Here is a 13,291-nt window from a genome sequence, read left to right as displayed (position 1 = left end):
AGGCTTGTGTCAGATTCTTGGTTATTTTAGCAGTGGCAAGTGTGGGCCTTAATTTCTTTAAAAAAAAAATGGTTGGTTATGTTTGTGCCACTTGTGCCACTTGCAGCTGTGTATCTTACAGGCAAGGCAGATCACTGTTGTAGATTGCAACAGTGGCTGAGAGATATGATAAAGTTTTTTCCTCCTATAGTATGCACAGTACTTTTCAGTACCATGAATGCCAGTCAATGAGGATGAAACTTCTAGTTGGGCACCAGCTCAACTTCTCTGAGTTTAATAACATAAGTAAATGTTGTATTCATCAATAAGACCTTACCTTCAGATTGTGGAGAGTAACCAATAATCCTGGCAGTAGCCTGTGTGAAGGGGAACCCTACCTTGTGACATCTTTCAATTTGAAAATTTGGATGTTATTTTAATTTATTATTCTTTAAAACTTTAAAAAGCTCCTAACAGGGATTAATAATCCCGAGGGGATTATTTTGACCATAATTATATAGCACTTATGTGGCTATTAAAATATATTAGACTTTTGTGAATTGGCTGCTGTCATTACAACTAGACTTAAGATCTGATCCCACCCCCTGCCACCCCACCCCTATGCCACCATGCTGACGAACTGAGTACAGCTGACTGTCAGCCTCTGACCAGCTGAGTTCCTTCAGAAGAGAGGCTTTGGCTAGAGTATTGCCAGTTAGCCAAATGGAAAGGATATCAGTTTGGTTTTTCATAGTATCATCTTTCAAATGATGTAACTAGTTTTCAACAAAGAATACTGAATTTCTTCTTAGGGAAAAAGTTTCTCTCCCAACTAAAATGATGCAAATATAAATGTGTTTAAAAAGGAAAACAGTTTATGACCCAACTTTTTAAAACTTAGACTGGTATAATTGTGAAGGTAATTTAAATAATTTAAGAGGAAGCTTTTTTCATCCTGGAATTTCTTATATGAAAAAATGGACAGGGGGTTACTTTTGAAAAATCCAGTACGTTCTGGCAGATTGAAGTCAGAGTACATTAAGCAAAATAATCCTCTGATGTAATTCTTTTCCCTAGAAACACATTACCTAGAGTAATTTTCAAAATCTATGAGTGCCTAAACAGATTTTTTTTCACGACAAATGAAATTTATTAGAGCTTGGCTCTAAAATACATGGAGCTGGCTTTAATTGGCAGTACTGTGAACTCGCTGTTTCTCTTCAGTAAAGAGATAGTCACAGCTGCAGTAGCCATACCAGGTAACATTGATGGAGGACAGTTAGGACCAGGCAGTGGACATCAGTGCTCCCTTACAAATGGCAAATGGTGTTCTTTGGCAATGATAAGCAATAACCATTTGAGGTACAACTTTTACCATGTTTTAAGTCTTGTATGTTTTTAGGAAGTATTGGACAACAGCATGTCAAGAAAAGTAGGGTGGGGTTTTTAGGAAAACAGATTACATCCTGGCTTTGCCAAGGAGCTGTGGATCAGTTTAGACCTTGGCCTCTTATTTTCATTCTTGAGGAAGAGAAAAGCAATAGTTTGTTGCATATTGTAAGAGTCCTTTCAGTTATAGAATTATTTTGCTTAAAAGGGAGAAAGATGACAATCTGGTTTTCTTAATTATGATCACTATGTGTCAGATGAGTGAAGTAGAGATATTTGTGGGAGTTTGGGTTATTAGAAATTAGGAGACAAAAAATGTGAAAACAGAGCATGCCACACACCTGTAATTCCAGCACTTGGGAAATTAAGCAAAAAGAACCACATGGTGAGGGGTCCTGGGGCCAGTAGGAAGGGGCATACCACCTGGTAACATCTTTGACATTTTGAATATGTTATTTTAGTTCATTATTCTTTAAAACTTTTTAAAGCTACTAACAACTTGCTGAGGGGATTATTTTGACAATAATTGTGTAGCACTTGTATAGTTATTAAAATATATTAAACTCTTATGAGTTGGCTGCTATCCTGAAAAATATACCTGAAACATTTTTTCTGGGTTTTAACTCTAATAATTGTAAAATATGTACATATGAAAATCTTAACATATTTTCCTCATTTTGGTGACTTTATGCTTATTACAATATAGTTATAGACTGACAGACTCATAATAGATAATAAAATCTCTTTGGAGTGTTAATATTTGTATTTTATAGAACATAACTAGTAAATTATGTTTTCTTTATATGAATTTAAAATATGACATCATAGACAAAACTTGGGGTATAAGTGCTCTTAGGATGTGTTATGTGGCTCAGTAGTAGAACCTGTGCTATGTGTTCTCAGAGTCCACAAACTGATTGCCAGCACTTGGGAGAAGTAGTCAAAAATAAATTTACCAAAATACTGGGAGGGGGATGCACATATGTATGTGTGCTTATACACACACACACACACACACACACACACACACACCTACCTATCTGGAGAAATGGGCTAATGGTCTCCACTAAAATGACTTACTTGAAAGAAATACCTTCCATGTCATAGCCCCATTTCTATCCTTGGACATAGTTTAACAACATAGTTCACCAATAATAATGGCTCGATGATCTCTTTCATGTTATAGTATTCTTTTTTATTTATTTATATGAGTATACTGTAGCTGTCTTCAGACACACCAGAAGAGGGCATCAGATGGTTATGAGCCACCATGTGGTTGCTGGGAATTGAACTCAGGACCTTTGGAAGAGCAGTCAGTGCTCTTAACCACTAAACCATCTCTTCAGCCCAGTGTTACAGTATTCTTATCTGACTTTTTCCTTTCCAAATACAGACTGTCATGAAGGAAAGAGAGTCTTAAATGGTAAGTCATATAAATTGCTACATAGAATTGTCTGGAGTATTCAGATTTTTTTTTGTTTGTTTGTTTAAAATGCGAAAGCTACTGTTGCTTAGCTAAACTTAAGGGATTTACTAGAACATTATGGGCCCCTTATTTTAACTATTCCTTGTAAAATAATTGCTTCCATGAAATCTCTGAGCCCAATGCATAAATGCTTATAGTCACTAAGACAGGGCTAAGGTGGTCTCTTAGGCATGTGAGTTCACCTCTGGTGTAGGACAGATTCCAGTAGCTCGTTATTCTAGACTGCTGCTTGACTGAGCAGTACGGACATCCTCATGGTTGGCACTGCCCCCTTCGCACCCAAGTGTGGTGTGGACAATACTGACTGATTCATGAAATGCATGGGGCTCCTCTGAATTGTGTTATTGTACCTGTAGATCAGATATTTTTCCCTCCCTGTTTACAAAACAAAGTTATAGAGTTAACAAGCTAGGTTTTCAGTAGAATTACCTTCTTTTTAAGTGAGAAAATAGTCTGTAATTTGCCATTTATGATGTTTGAAGTTGTTATGGTATAAGACTGCAGTAAATGCAAGGCTGACCTTGGGCTCCATCTGATGGTTGACTTTTGTGATGCTACAGAAATAATCATCCCTCTTGCCTACCACATGTGGCTTTCAGCATCTTTACTCAGGTGCACTGTATTTAACGTTTCAATTAAAGAGAGCCTTAAATGTGAAACATAGCACGCTCCATTGTGGAGCATTACATGTTGTGACTTGGATCCTGTATAGTAGTGAGGTGCATATCTATCTGGTTTTGTGTACGTACCTATGTACAAATGTATATATTTGTATTTTGTAACTTTCTGTGTTTGACTCAGCTAAGTCTATATGGTAATTCTATATTTGCAAATGTAATGTGCCTGCTTTTTGTGTCATTATTTCAACAGCTGATTAAAATCCTGAGTGGGATAGATGAGTTTTGTGCAATAGGGCCCAGATCCCTTAAACTGACGTCATTTTGTCAGCTAGCACTGTTGAGAGGGAGAGTGTTCTTTTGGACCACCTTACTTATTTACGCTGCTCTAACTTGGGCTTTCCCCCGTGTTCCCAGAAGGATATCATGTAAGATTTGTTTTATGGTTTCTTCTTGTACATGTTGAAATCAAGATAGATTCTGTTAAGTTTGGCATTGCTCTCTTCTCATAAGCTGTATCTCTGTGCTGCTCTCTTGATTTTTAAAAGGTATCTGGGATTGATCTCCTTTGTGCTATGGTAGGTTTGCCTCATTAGAACTGTGATGTGTATGAGGGTAGACAAAAAAAGCCAGACCAAAGGCCACCATGTCTTATGATCCCTTCTCTATATAGTAAATAGTGCCATTAATGCATATCCATCAATTTAAAACTAGTCTGGTATCATAAGTCACAGTGGTGACTACCACTGGGAGAGAACAAGCTTTTGGAAAGCACATAAAGAACATACTGGTGACAAGGGTCTCTGTGTCTTATGAAAATGTATTTAGTAGCATATTTATTACTTATGTCTTTTATGTATGTATGTTAAAACGAGTCAAGTATGATGTAGATAAATTACTGTTTTGTTTTGTTTTGTTTTTGTGAAGGCATGCTTCCCAAGAGCCAAGTGACAGACATACTGCCCAGGGAAGGCCCTAGTTCTCCAAGGTATGCACTCTTTTTACATTTCAAAGTGAGAGCAGGTCTACACAAACCCACAAACAGTAGAGGAAAGAACCAAAGAGTTGGTTTACTGCTTCCTGCCAGTCAGTCTTTCTTAGCGCACAAACCAACTGGAGTATCTCATTTTTCAGATGCAGGGGAGAGGGAGCTGTTCCATGAACAGATTTTAAGCAACCGAAGATAGATCCATTTTAAATACTTTAAAACACTGTCTTATTTTTTTTTTCTGATGATATAGTGTATATTCAGGGTAGAAAATTTAGAAAACATAGAAACGGGAAAAACTGTTATAACCCCATTAACTTTAGATATAGATGCCTAACACCGTGCTTTACTGATTTATGGGGTACCTTTTCACACTATATTATGGTTACAGGCTTGCCTTTGAGCAGTATCTGTTGTTAGTATTCTGTGAAAGCATTTTTTTTTGTTCGTATTTGATCACAAAACCATGCCACCATTTATCTTGGTATTCAATCTTTATATATCTATTTTTGGTGGTATTTTTTAAAAAATAAATTTTAATGGAAATACTGACCAATTAATACCAAATGTTTGTTCACGGTGCCTTAGATGAACTTGGGCTTCCTCTTTTGTTATTCTTTGGCTTCTTTTTTGTTATTCTTTTCCCCTCCACTGGTCTTTAATGCTCTAACAGAAGCACTTTACTATACATAGGGTTAAATAAGTTTGTGGACAGTTTTGTTAAGGGACTAAGAATGCCTCTGTGTGGCTGTCTTTACATAGGTGATCAGTATAGACTTGAACGGCTTTCCATTAACTTTCATTACTGACCCATTACCTTGAAGAATGAATTTTCTTTTAAAAATTGTGTGTATGCACATGTGCCACAGTGTTTGCGTGAAGGTTTTCACAATCTTGGGCATGGATCCTCACCTTCTACCTTGTCTGAGACAAGATCTTTTTTCCCCTGTCCTTTGCTGCCACATGTGCCAAAGGCAACTGGCCTGTGAACTTTCAGAGCTTCTCCTGCCTCCACCTTCTACCTTGCCACAGGAACACTGAGATTACAGATGTGTAGTCCTGCATCAGGCTTTATATGGGCTGTTCAGATTTGATCTCATGTCCTCACATTTATTCAGCAAGCATTTTTACCACTGAGCCATCTTCTCAGCTAAAGAATGAATTTCTTTAGTAGTGATATTTTCATTATAGAGAGGAAGGTGATAAGCATGCAGATTTCTTCATGCTCCTTAACAATACATGTATGTATTCTGTTATTACTCTGAAGATTTTAGTAGAAAAATATATCACCTTTATTTTGCCCATTTTGGTGGTTTTATTTAAGTACATGGAATTATAGATATTTAAATTTGTAGATAGATGCCAGCTATATCATGATAACTGCAACATCTTAAGACCACCATTTAGAAAAGAGTTTTACCTGGAGAAATATATTTTTCACTGTGGATTTTAAACATTGATTGACTTCATGTGTTCTTGCACATCATTCTGAGTATTTTTCACTCTTACTGTCTTACAGCTATGATTGGTTCCAAACAGAGTCTTCAGTCACCATTGTTATATACACCAAACAAAAGGTAAGCATCTATTGAAAACAAATAGTAAGAATTATTTGGCTTATTTATATAAGGCCCTTTTCCACAATCTTTTTTTGTATTAACCTATTCATTCTCCACAACAATCTCAAGGTAAAAAGCACTGTCTCCCATTTTACAAAAAAGGATTAATTTGTGTTTGGAACGTAGGTGTTCTGGCTCCAGTCTTACAGATATGCTGTGTAGCCTTTAAAACTACTAAAGCATTGTGTGTGCTTTCCAGTTAGCTTTGCCATAAGATTACTCTTCTGAGATTAGAAAGATTACACTGCTGAGACTTAATATGCTTGAACTGTCAGTGGCCTTCAGGTGCCCCTGTGTAACAAAGGTTAGGGAGCTCATTCATTTATGGGGTCTTTAAGTGGCACCTCTTCTATATGAGGCACCATTAGATGTTTTCAGCCACATAGTCTGACACCTGGTGAGCTTCCATTTGAGCCTTGTGGATTTAAAGGCAATCTAAAGAAAATCCCTGGAATTTTCAAGAATTCAAGCTACTTTTATAAAAGTGCAGAGCCTCATCTGGGCAGGGGCCTCCTCTCTCCTGTAGAGGTGATTTGAACACTGTGCTGGAGTGGCCACCCTCTCTGCCTGATAACAGCTGAGTTGGCTCACACACCACTAGTCCTCCCTTGCCTTCCCTCTAGCTCATTTCTTCATCTCACAGTCTAAGACCAAGAGGGTAGGTCCAGAGAAGCTGGGATCTGCTCTGCATTAATTCCCATGGGGTTTAAAGCGCAGTGACTAAGGAAAGGGGAAACTACTAAAGGACTGTGTAGTCAATGCATGTATAAGTAGTAAGTGCCACACACTTTCCTAAGTCTACATAGAAACTAAAGACGTCTAAGACGTTCCCTAAGTACACTTATCATAGCTGAGGTTAATAGGTTATGTACTTCTCCAGCATCACACAGTAGTGGGAAAACTAAAATGAAAATAGATAAAGATTTTGACTGCTGGGTCATATTTTTATTTTTTGCTACATTGTTTCTCAAAAAAAAAAATATCCTTGAGCAACTAATAGATACTCTACAGATAGTCTCAAGGGTTCATGACTTCAAGACAAGGGCCATGGTGGATACTGAACAGAGCACATGTCTGCTTAGTGCTAGTCCTACATTTGTTGAATTACGATGTTCAGAGAAGGGTAGGAATTGCCTTGGTTGAGAAAGAAATGAGAACCAGGAGTAATACTTATGTTGCTGGAGATCTATAAAGCAGTACATGAAAGCATCACTCGCTACCCCACAAATGAGGTGTTGGGGTCAGTTCTCATTCTTTAATCTTCCTGTCTGTACTTCCTTTTAAGAATATCAGTTTAGACTCAGTAATCGTTGACCTCCAGGATAACTCCTTGAGAGCAGAAGCAGCCATCAAGGATCATTCTTACCTTATACATATTGGTGAGTACCGCATTCTTATTCATGGGAACAGCTTGCTTCCTTTCACTATGGCAACAGCATGCTCTGCAGTCGAGAATGCTCTAATATGTTATTTGCTATGGCTGCTTTGGGTTGTCATTTCTGATCCTTTTACAGTTACTGTTTTCCTTCATGCTAATAAAACTGAAAGCATGATCCCCTTTCCAAGTTTAACCAATCAGAAGTCTACTGTGCTGTCCATTGCATGACACTTAAAGCAATCAGATGTGATCAGAATCCCTCATAAAAGTCTGTCATCCTTGACTTCTATAAATAAGTCCCTGGAAACCTTTGGTCACCATCTGAGCATTCCTTACTGGGATGCCCAGTCCTTGCCAGCTCTGCCACAGGAGGTCAAAGACAGAGAGCAAATCACCTAGACTGCAAGTTCATATAGTGTCCCTCAGTTGCCCATCTCCTCACAGACCAGCCTTATTGATTTTAGTCTGTCAGAAGCAACAAGTCAGCACTGAAGTCTAGAACCAAAGATACCAAATGTTGGATCTGTTTCTCACTTATAAGGAGTTTGAGTCTAGGATTTCATTGTTTTCTCTTCTTATGCCTATGACATATTTCTAGTTGGAAAATAGATATGACACACATAAAAATATCCCCAAACAATAGCAAATATATATTAGTGTTTTAAAATAAATTATTTTTGTGTATCAGTGCTTGATGTGTAAGTACCATGACATAACATCTATGGAGGTTAAAATTTTGTGGATTGGGTCTTCTTCTTTCTACCCTTACATGGGTTCCAAGAAAGGAACTCAGGTTGTCAGGCTTGCAAGCACTATTGCAGGATATCTGATCATACTGTGAACCCCAAGACTGAGTACTAGGAAAACCTGTTTCTGGTTGTAGTGTGGCTCAGCCTTAGCACACACTTTAATCCCAAACAATGAAGGTAAAGTTAGTTTGTAGTAGGAAGCACTTATATTTAAAAGCGATGTCTAATTGTGTGATAGACAAAGTGAAAAATCAAAGAAAGCTTTGACAGGATAGGATATGCTCAACTCTTGTGAGATGAAACCTATGTGAGGGAGCGGTGTGGGCTGGGGGTTGGGGGGAGGCAATTTCACTGGAAGAGTTTTACCGACAGGTCGAAGAGCGAAAACAAGCTAGACAAGGTGAAGACAGAATGAGCCAAAGAATGAAAAGGAGCAAGAAAATTAGAAAAGATTGCTAGAGTTAGTTTGAGGCCAAGCAGAGCAATTCAGTAGAAGCTGAGAGAAACCAGATTGGATCAGTCAGCATGGAGAAGAATTTTGACCCAGAATAGCTGAGTTGATCAGCCAGCCAGAGTCCAGAAAGAGCTAGAAAGCAAGTCTCAGGCTGAAAACATTCTAGGCCTAAATTAGATTGTACAGAGGCTAGAAGCTTCCAGAACTAGGCCTAGGTTAGCAGAATGAGGCAGTAAGCCTCAGAAACAAGAATTGCTACAGAAGAATAAAAGATACAGTTAGCAGAGCACCTTTACCCATTGAGCCATCTTACCAACTCCCAATTCCCACAACAATGCTTTAAAGATAACAATACCAACCAGCCAGAGCTCCCAGGGTCTAAACATAGGGAGGGACCCATGGCTCCAGTTGTATATGTAGGGGATGATGGCCTTATTGGGCGTAGGTGGGAAAAGAGGTCCTTGGTCCCATGAAGGCTGGATGTCCCAGTGTGGGAGAATTTGAGGGTGGGGAGGTGGGAGTGGGTGGGTAGATGGGGGCACGTCCTCATAGAAGCAGGAAGAGGAGATTTCGGGGGAGGATGGGGAAAGGGGATAACATCTGAAATGTAAATAAAATATCCAATAAAAAATGTAATTAAAAAAAAAACATGCCAGTTGGTTGAAGAAAATACAAGTTGAAATTCTCAACTCTCAGAAGTCTGCTCACTACTTTATTTTATTAATGAAGAGAAGTTCCTTTAATTCTGGATTCAGTCAGAATTTACTATTTTTTTTCTTTACCAACTCCCCATTCCCGATCCCAGCCTCATTCAGTAGATGAGTAACTTCAAACCTCTAAAGCAGGTGTTCTCAACCTATGTGTCAGAACCCCCACAGGGCTTGTAGATCAGATGTTTATTACATTATGATCATAACAGTAGCAAAAATACTGTTATGAGGAAGCAATGAAAATAATTTTGTTGTTGGGGGTCACCACAACATCAGGATCTGTATTAAAGGGTCACAGCATTAGGAAGGTTGAGAACCACTGTGTCTAAAGCTTTTTTTCTTGAAATCTGTCCTTCCCTATAGAATGCTTAGTTCTTCTCTTCATTGAAGTTTTTTAAGAGGTTTGGTTTTGTTTTTACTTATGTGTGTATGGCTCTTTGTATGTGTGTGGGTTCCTACAGAGGCTAGAAGATGGCATCAAATCCCCTAAAGATGGACTTACAAAGTGATTGTGAGCTGTCCAACCTGGGTCCTGGTAACCAAACTTGAGTCCTCTAGAGAAGCAGGGAGCATTCTTAAGCCATCTCTCCAACCCCTAATTCTTGTCTTTTTTTTACTAGCATACAGCCTATTTGCCTCTTATGAGAGAGATTAATTACACTAGAAAAGCTAGCCTTAGTCATTCGCACTTTAAGTGAAACCTCTGTGCCAGCATTTACTATTCTTTGTGTGTGTGTCTGTAGTCTTTATATGTGTGTATAGTCTTTATATGTATGTGTGTGTATTCTTTATACATATATAAAGAATAGTAAATTTTCTTTGTTCTCATTGTAGTCAAAAACCTATCTTGATTTTCATTCCAACTGAGTTGTAACTAGAGTTATCACCAAAGCAGTCCTGAGAGGAGTTCCCAAAACAAGTGTCTCCACACTGTCCTAAATGAGATTCTTCAGAAACAGAATTCCTAACCATCAAAGTCTTGTCTAGACACACATTAGGAAACTTAGTTCAGAGGCTGTACCACATCATGGGGTGACTGTTAAAGAATAGGATTTTGTTATGACTATAGTGGTGCAGAGGAGAAGTCAAATTGAGGAGCTCATATAAAGATTTGAGGAACTTGGCTCAGGGCTATAGCTGCTTTAAGATGTTTTGGCCCATAGGACAGCAGCATCTTTCAGAGTATTGAGACTATACATAAACTCTGATTGACTTCAAGACTACAAAGGAAAACATGTAGCTGGCTGGATTCCATGGCCATCAAGGTACTTTATATACTACAGGACAGATGAGGGTGGAGAAACTGGATTTGTATTGGAGGGAAGTCTCACTTGGACACATATAAAAAGCAAAAATTCCAGTAAAAAGTTATGTAATTTAACATATACATTCAAGCTAGAATTGAACTGGAAACATCTTTCCTGCTTTCTAGCTTCCAGAGTGCCAGAAATGTTATGCAGGCTGCTGAGGGAGAAAGGTAACAAGGGTTTTCCCTAGCAGTGAACTCTGTGAACTACAAGCTTCAACCTGGCAGGAAACAGTGGCATTGCTGTGATAGGGATAACCAACTTCTCCCTGATTGGATCAGGTCCACAGAAGGAACACCACACCTGGGGCTATAAAGCTGGCCCAAAATCACATATGTCATAGGCCTATGGCAGAAATTACTACCTATTTTAGCTAAGTAGATGTAAAGTCAAAGTGCCTTCTAGATATCTATGTTCATAATCTCACTTATGGGCTAATCTCACCTCGGACCAGAGAAGCTTCCATTCGTAGTGAATGGTGGTGAATACAGAGACACTTGGCTACCCAAGATGATAAGCGTAAGTGGCAGGTGCAGGATTAGCCCTAAAGAAGTCATTTTTATTATCCCTCCTAAGGCTCAGGGAACCCTGTGAAAGGGGGAACAGAAGAAATTCCATTCTCTAGTTGATATAACCCATGTAATTATGAACTCACAGCCACTGCAGTTACTTGGTTTGGACCTACTACACAACATGAGCCTTCTCAACAGTCATCCATGGGGATGGAGGTCAGAGAGAGGCCTGTGGGACCCTGTCCCTTGCTACTGAAGTATAGGTTTCTGATGGAGTCTGGGCAAGAGAGAGCCACTATCTTGAGTTGTGTGCACACTGGTGAACCCACCAGACTCCAGTGGATAGTTCCAATACAAAGACGACTATGTAGTCACACAGACGACTATGATCCAACCCAGAGAGACACAAACAAGACTTGAACGTGAGAAAGAGCTGAGTAAGGAGAGGACAGGTGGACAGGAAAGGAAGGAGAGGAAGAGAAGGTAAGGCTACAAGCAATCAGAGTACATTTATATATGTATGAAACTGTCAAAGAACAAAATTAATAAAAAGTAAGCAATGCCTGGATGCCAGTGCTATATTGCAAAGACTGAAACGCTGGAGAATTCAGATGCCAGATAATCATAGTGACACAATGAGATTTAGAGCAGAGTGGTAAAGCCACACCTTGCATTTTCCTTTTCTAGAATAGATGTTACTAAGTGCAAAGTCTGTCTCACGTTAACTTTATGTCCATAATACGTGGTAAGTGTTTGGTTGCTTATGGATTACCTACCCCTCCCCCCAAAATTGTTTAGGGGCACTGAATGGATGTTCAGCTTTAAGAGGCGGTGCAGCTAAATTGACTGCCTGACCTGTGTGAACAGGGCACAGACTGCATAATAGGGCCTGAATCCCAGGGTCGCATTCTCTCTCACTTCTTACTCTGTAGCATTGTCAGTCTGGAGAAAGTGAGTTACCAACTTGTCATGGTTAAATATTTACTCTTTAGTTAACAGAAAGAGATAAGGAAAAACGGAAGAACTTTAAGTAATTTGGAACATTCGTTTTCTTTTAGTCTCTCATTTTTCTAGTCCTGAGCATTTTGAAATAGTACATTAAAAATGATCTTACAGATATAAGACTAATTTTTGTGAATTGAATTTTAGTGGTAATGAAACCTTTTTTTTTTTTTTTAAATATAATCTCAGGACTAAGCCATGAAGTTCAAGAAAATATTTCTGGTAAGTACAAAAAAGCAAACAAATTATGCATATATAGATATAAATGTATAGATACACACAGACACACACAAACACTCATAGGAAGAATCCAGGCCTTTAGCTTATTTTTCTTACATATATTTATTTTCATGTCATAAAATACATTTATTTTAAAGTACACGTGGGTTTCTGTTTTTTCTTCTTTTCTTTTTCCTTGGTCTTCTTGTCTCTTTATTTTTTCCCCCTTTTCTCTCCCTTAAAAGTATTTTTGTCCCTTTTCTGTGGTTCTTTGCCCTGCTCCTCACAGGCAGTTCATAGGCACACAGACAGGAACACTTTCATAGAACCATGGTCAAGTGGATGCCGGGTTCACAGTGTGGAAGAACAGACAGCGAGCTGCTGAGCCGAAGCACAGTTGTGTGTTACAACTTTGAAAGCATGTTCACCTCATCAGACTTAAGTTAGGACCTACAAGTCCACGTTTATTATTGGCCCCACATGTGGAGTTGTTCTAGTCACTGAGAAAGGAAGAAGGGCATCTATAAGGTCTTCAGTGATCAGAGACTCCCATGGACTCTCATATACTTCCTAGGTGCTGATTCTTCTGAGTCTGTTCATATATTCTTAGGCTCAGTGTTGTTCTAAATTCACATATATAAACTTCTGAGCTTTAACTAAAAATATGAAAAGAGAATATTTAAAATTTGGTTTTGTGGCTCCATTCAGTGTGACATGTGTTTCAAGCTGTTGGCTAGGTCTGTGTCCATGACTGTATCTGTGCTCCTTTGAAAACCACACATAGATATCTGGCCTTGATAAATTAGTTTGAAAGAAGCCAGTCTGAATCTAAAATAAACTGGTTTAACATAAGATAAAATAAAAACCAATTTTACTAAGTGA

The 13,291-nt window shown here is 38.5% G+C and overlaps 1 protein-coding gene across 2 annotated transcripts in view; it reads left to right on the top strand.

Moving 5' to 3' along the window:
- LOC114611472 (cytochrome b5 reductase 4) overlaps nucleotides 1-13,291 on the top strand; it is a 62,695-nt gene that overhangs the window by 17,316 nt on the left and 32,088 nt on the right. Inside the window, exons 5-9 of one of the 2 annotated variants that reach the window (XM_028756206.1) lie at nucleotides 2,762-2,791; nucleotides 4,399-4,459; nucleotides 5,979-6,036; nucleotides 7,364-7,457; nucleotides 12,380-12,412. In XM_028756206.1, the coding sequence (XP_028612039.1) occupies nucleotides 2,762-2,791; nucleotides 4,399-4,459; nucleotides 5,979-6,036; nucleotides 7,364-7,457; nucleotides 12,380-12,412 (276 nt within the window). The remainder of the gene's footprint in view (nucleotides 1-2,761; nucleotides 2,792-4,398; nucleotides 4,460-5,978; nucleotides 6,037-7,363; nucleotides 7,458-12,379; nucleotides 12,413-13,291) is intronic. The other variant, XM_028756208.1, reaches the window with a different exon arrangement.

Source organism: Grammomys surdaster, unplaced genomic scaffold (genome assembly GCF_004785775.1).
Source record: "Grammomys surdaster isolate TR1022 unplaced genomic scaffold, NIH_TR_1.0 126113, whole genome shotgun sequence".
NCBI lineage: Eukaryota > Metazoa > Chordata > Mammalia > Rodentia > Muridae > Grammomys > Grammomys surdaster.
The sequence above is the reverse complement of the archived record's forward strand: the minus strand, read 5'-3'. Positions and strand labels throughout refer to the sequence as shown.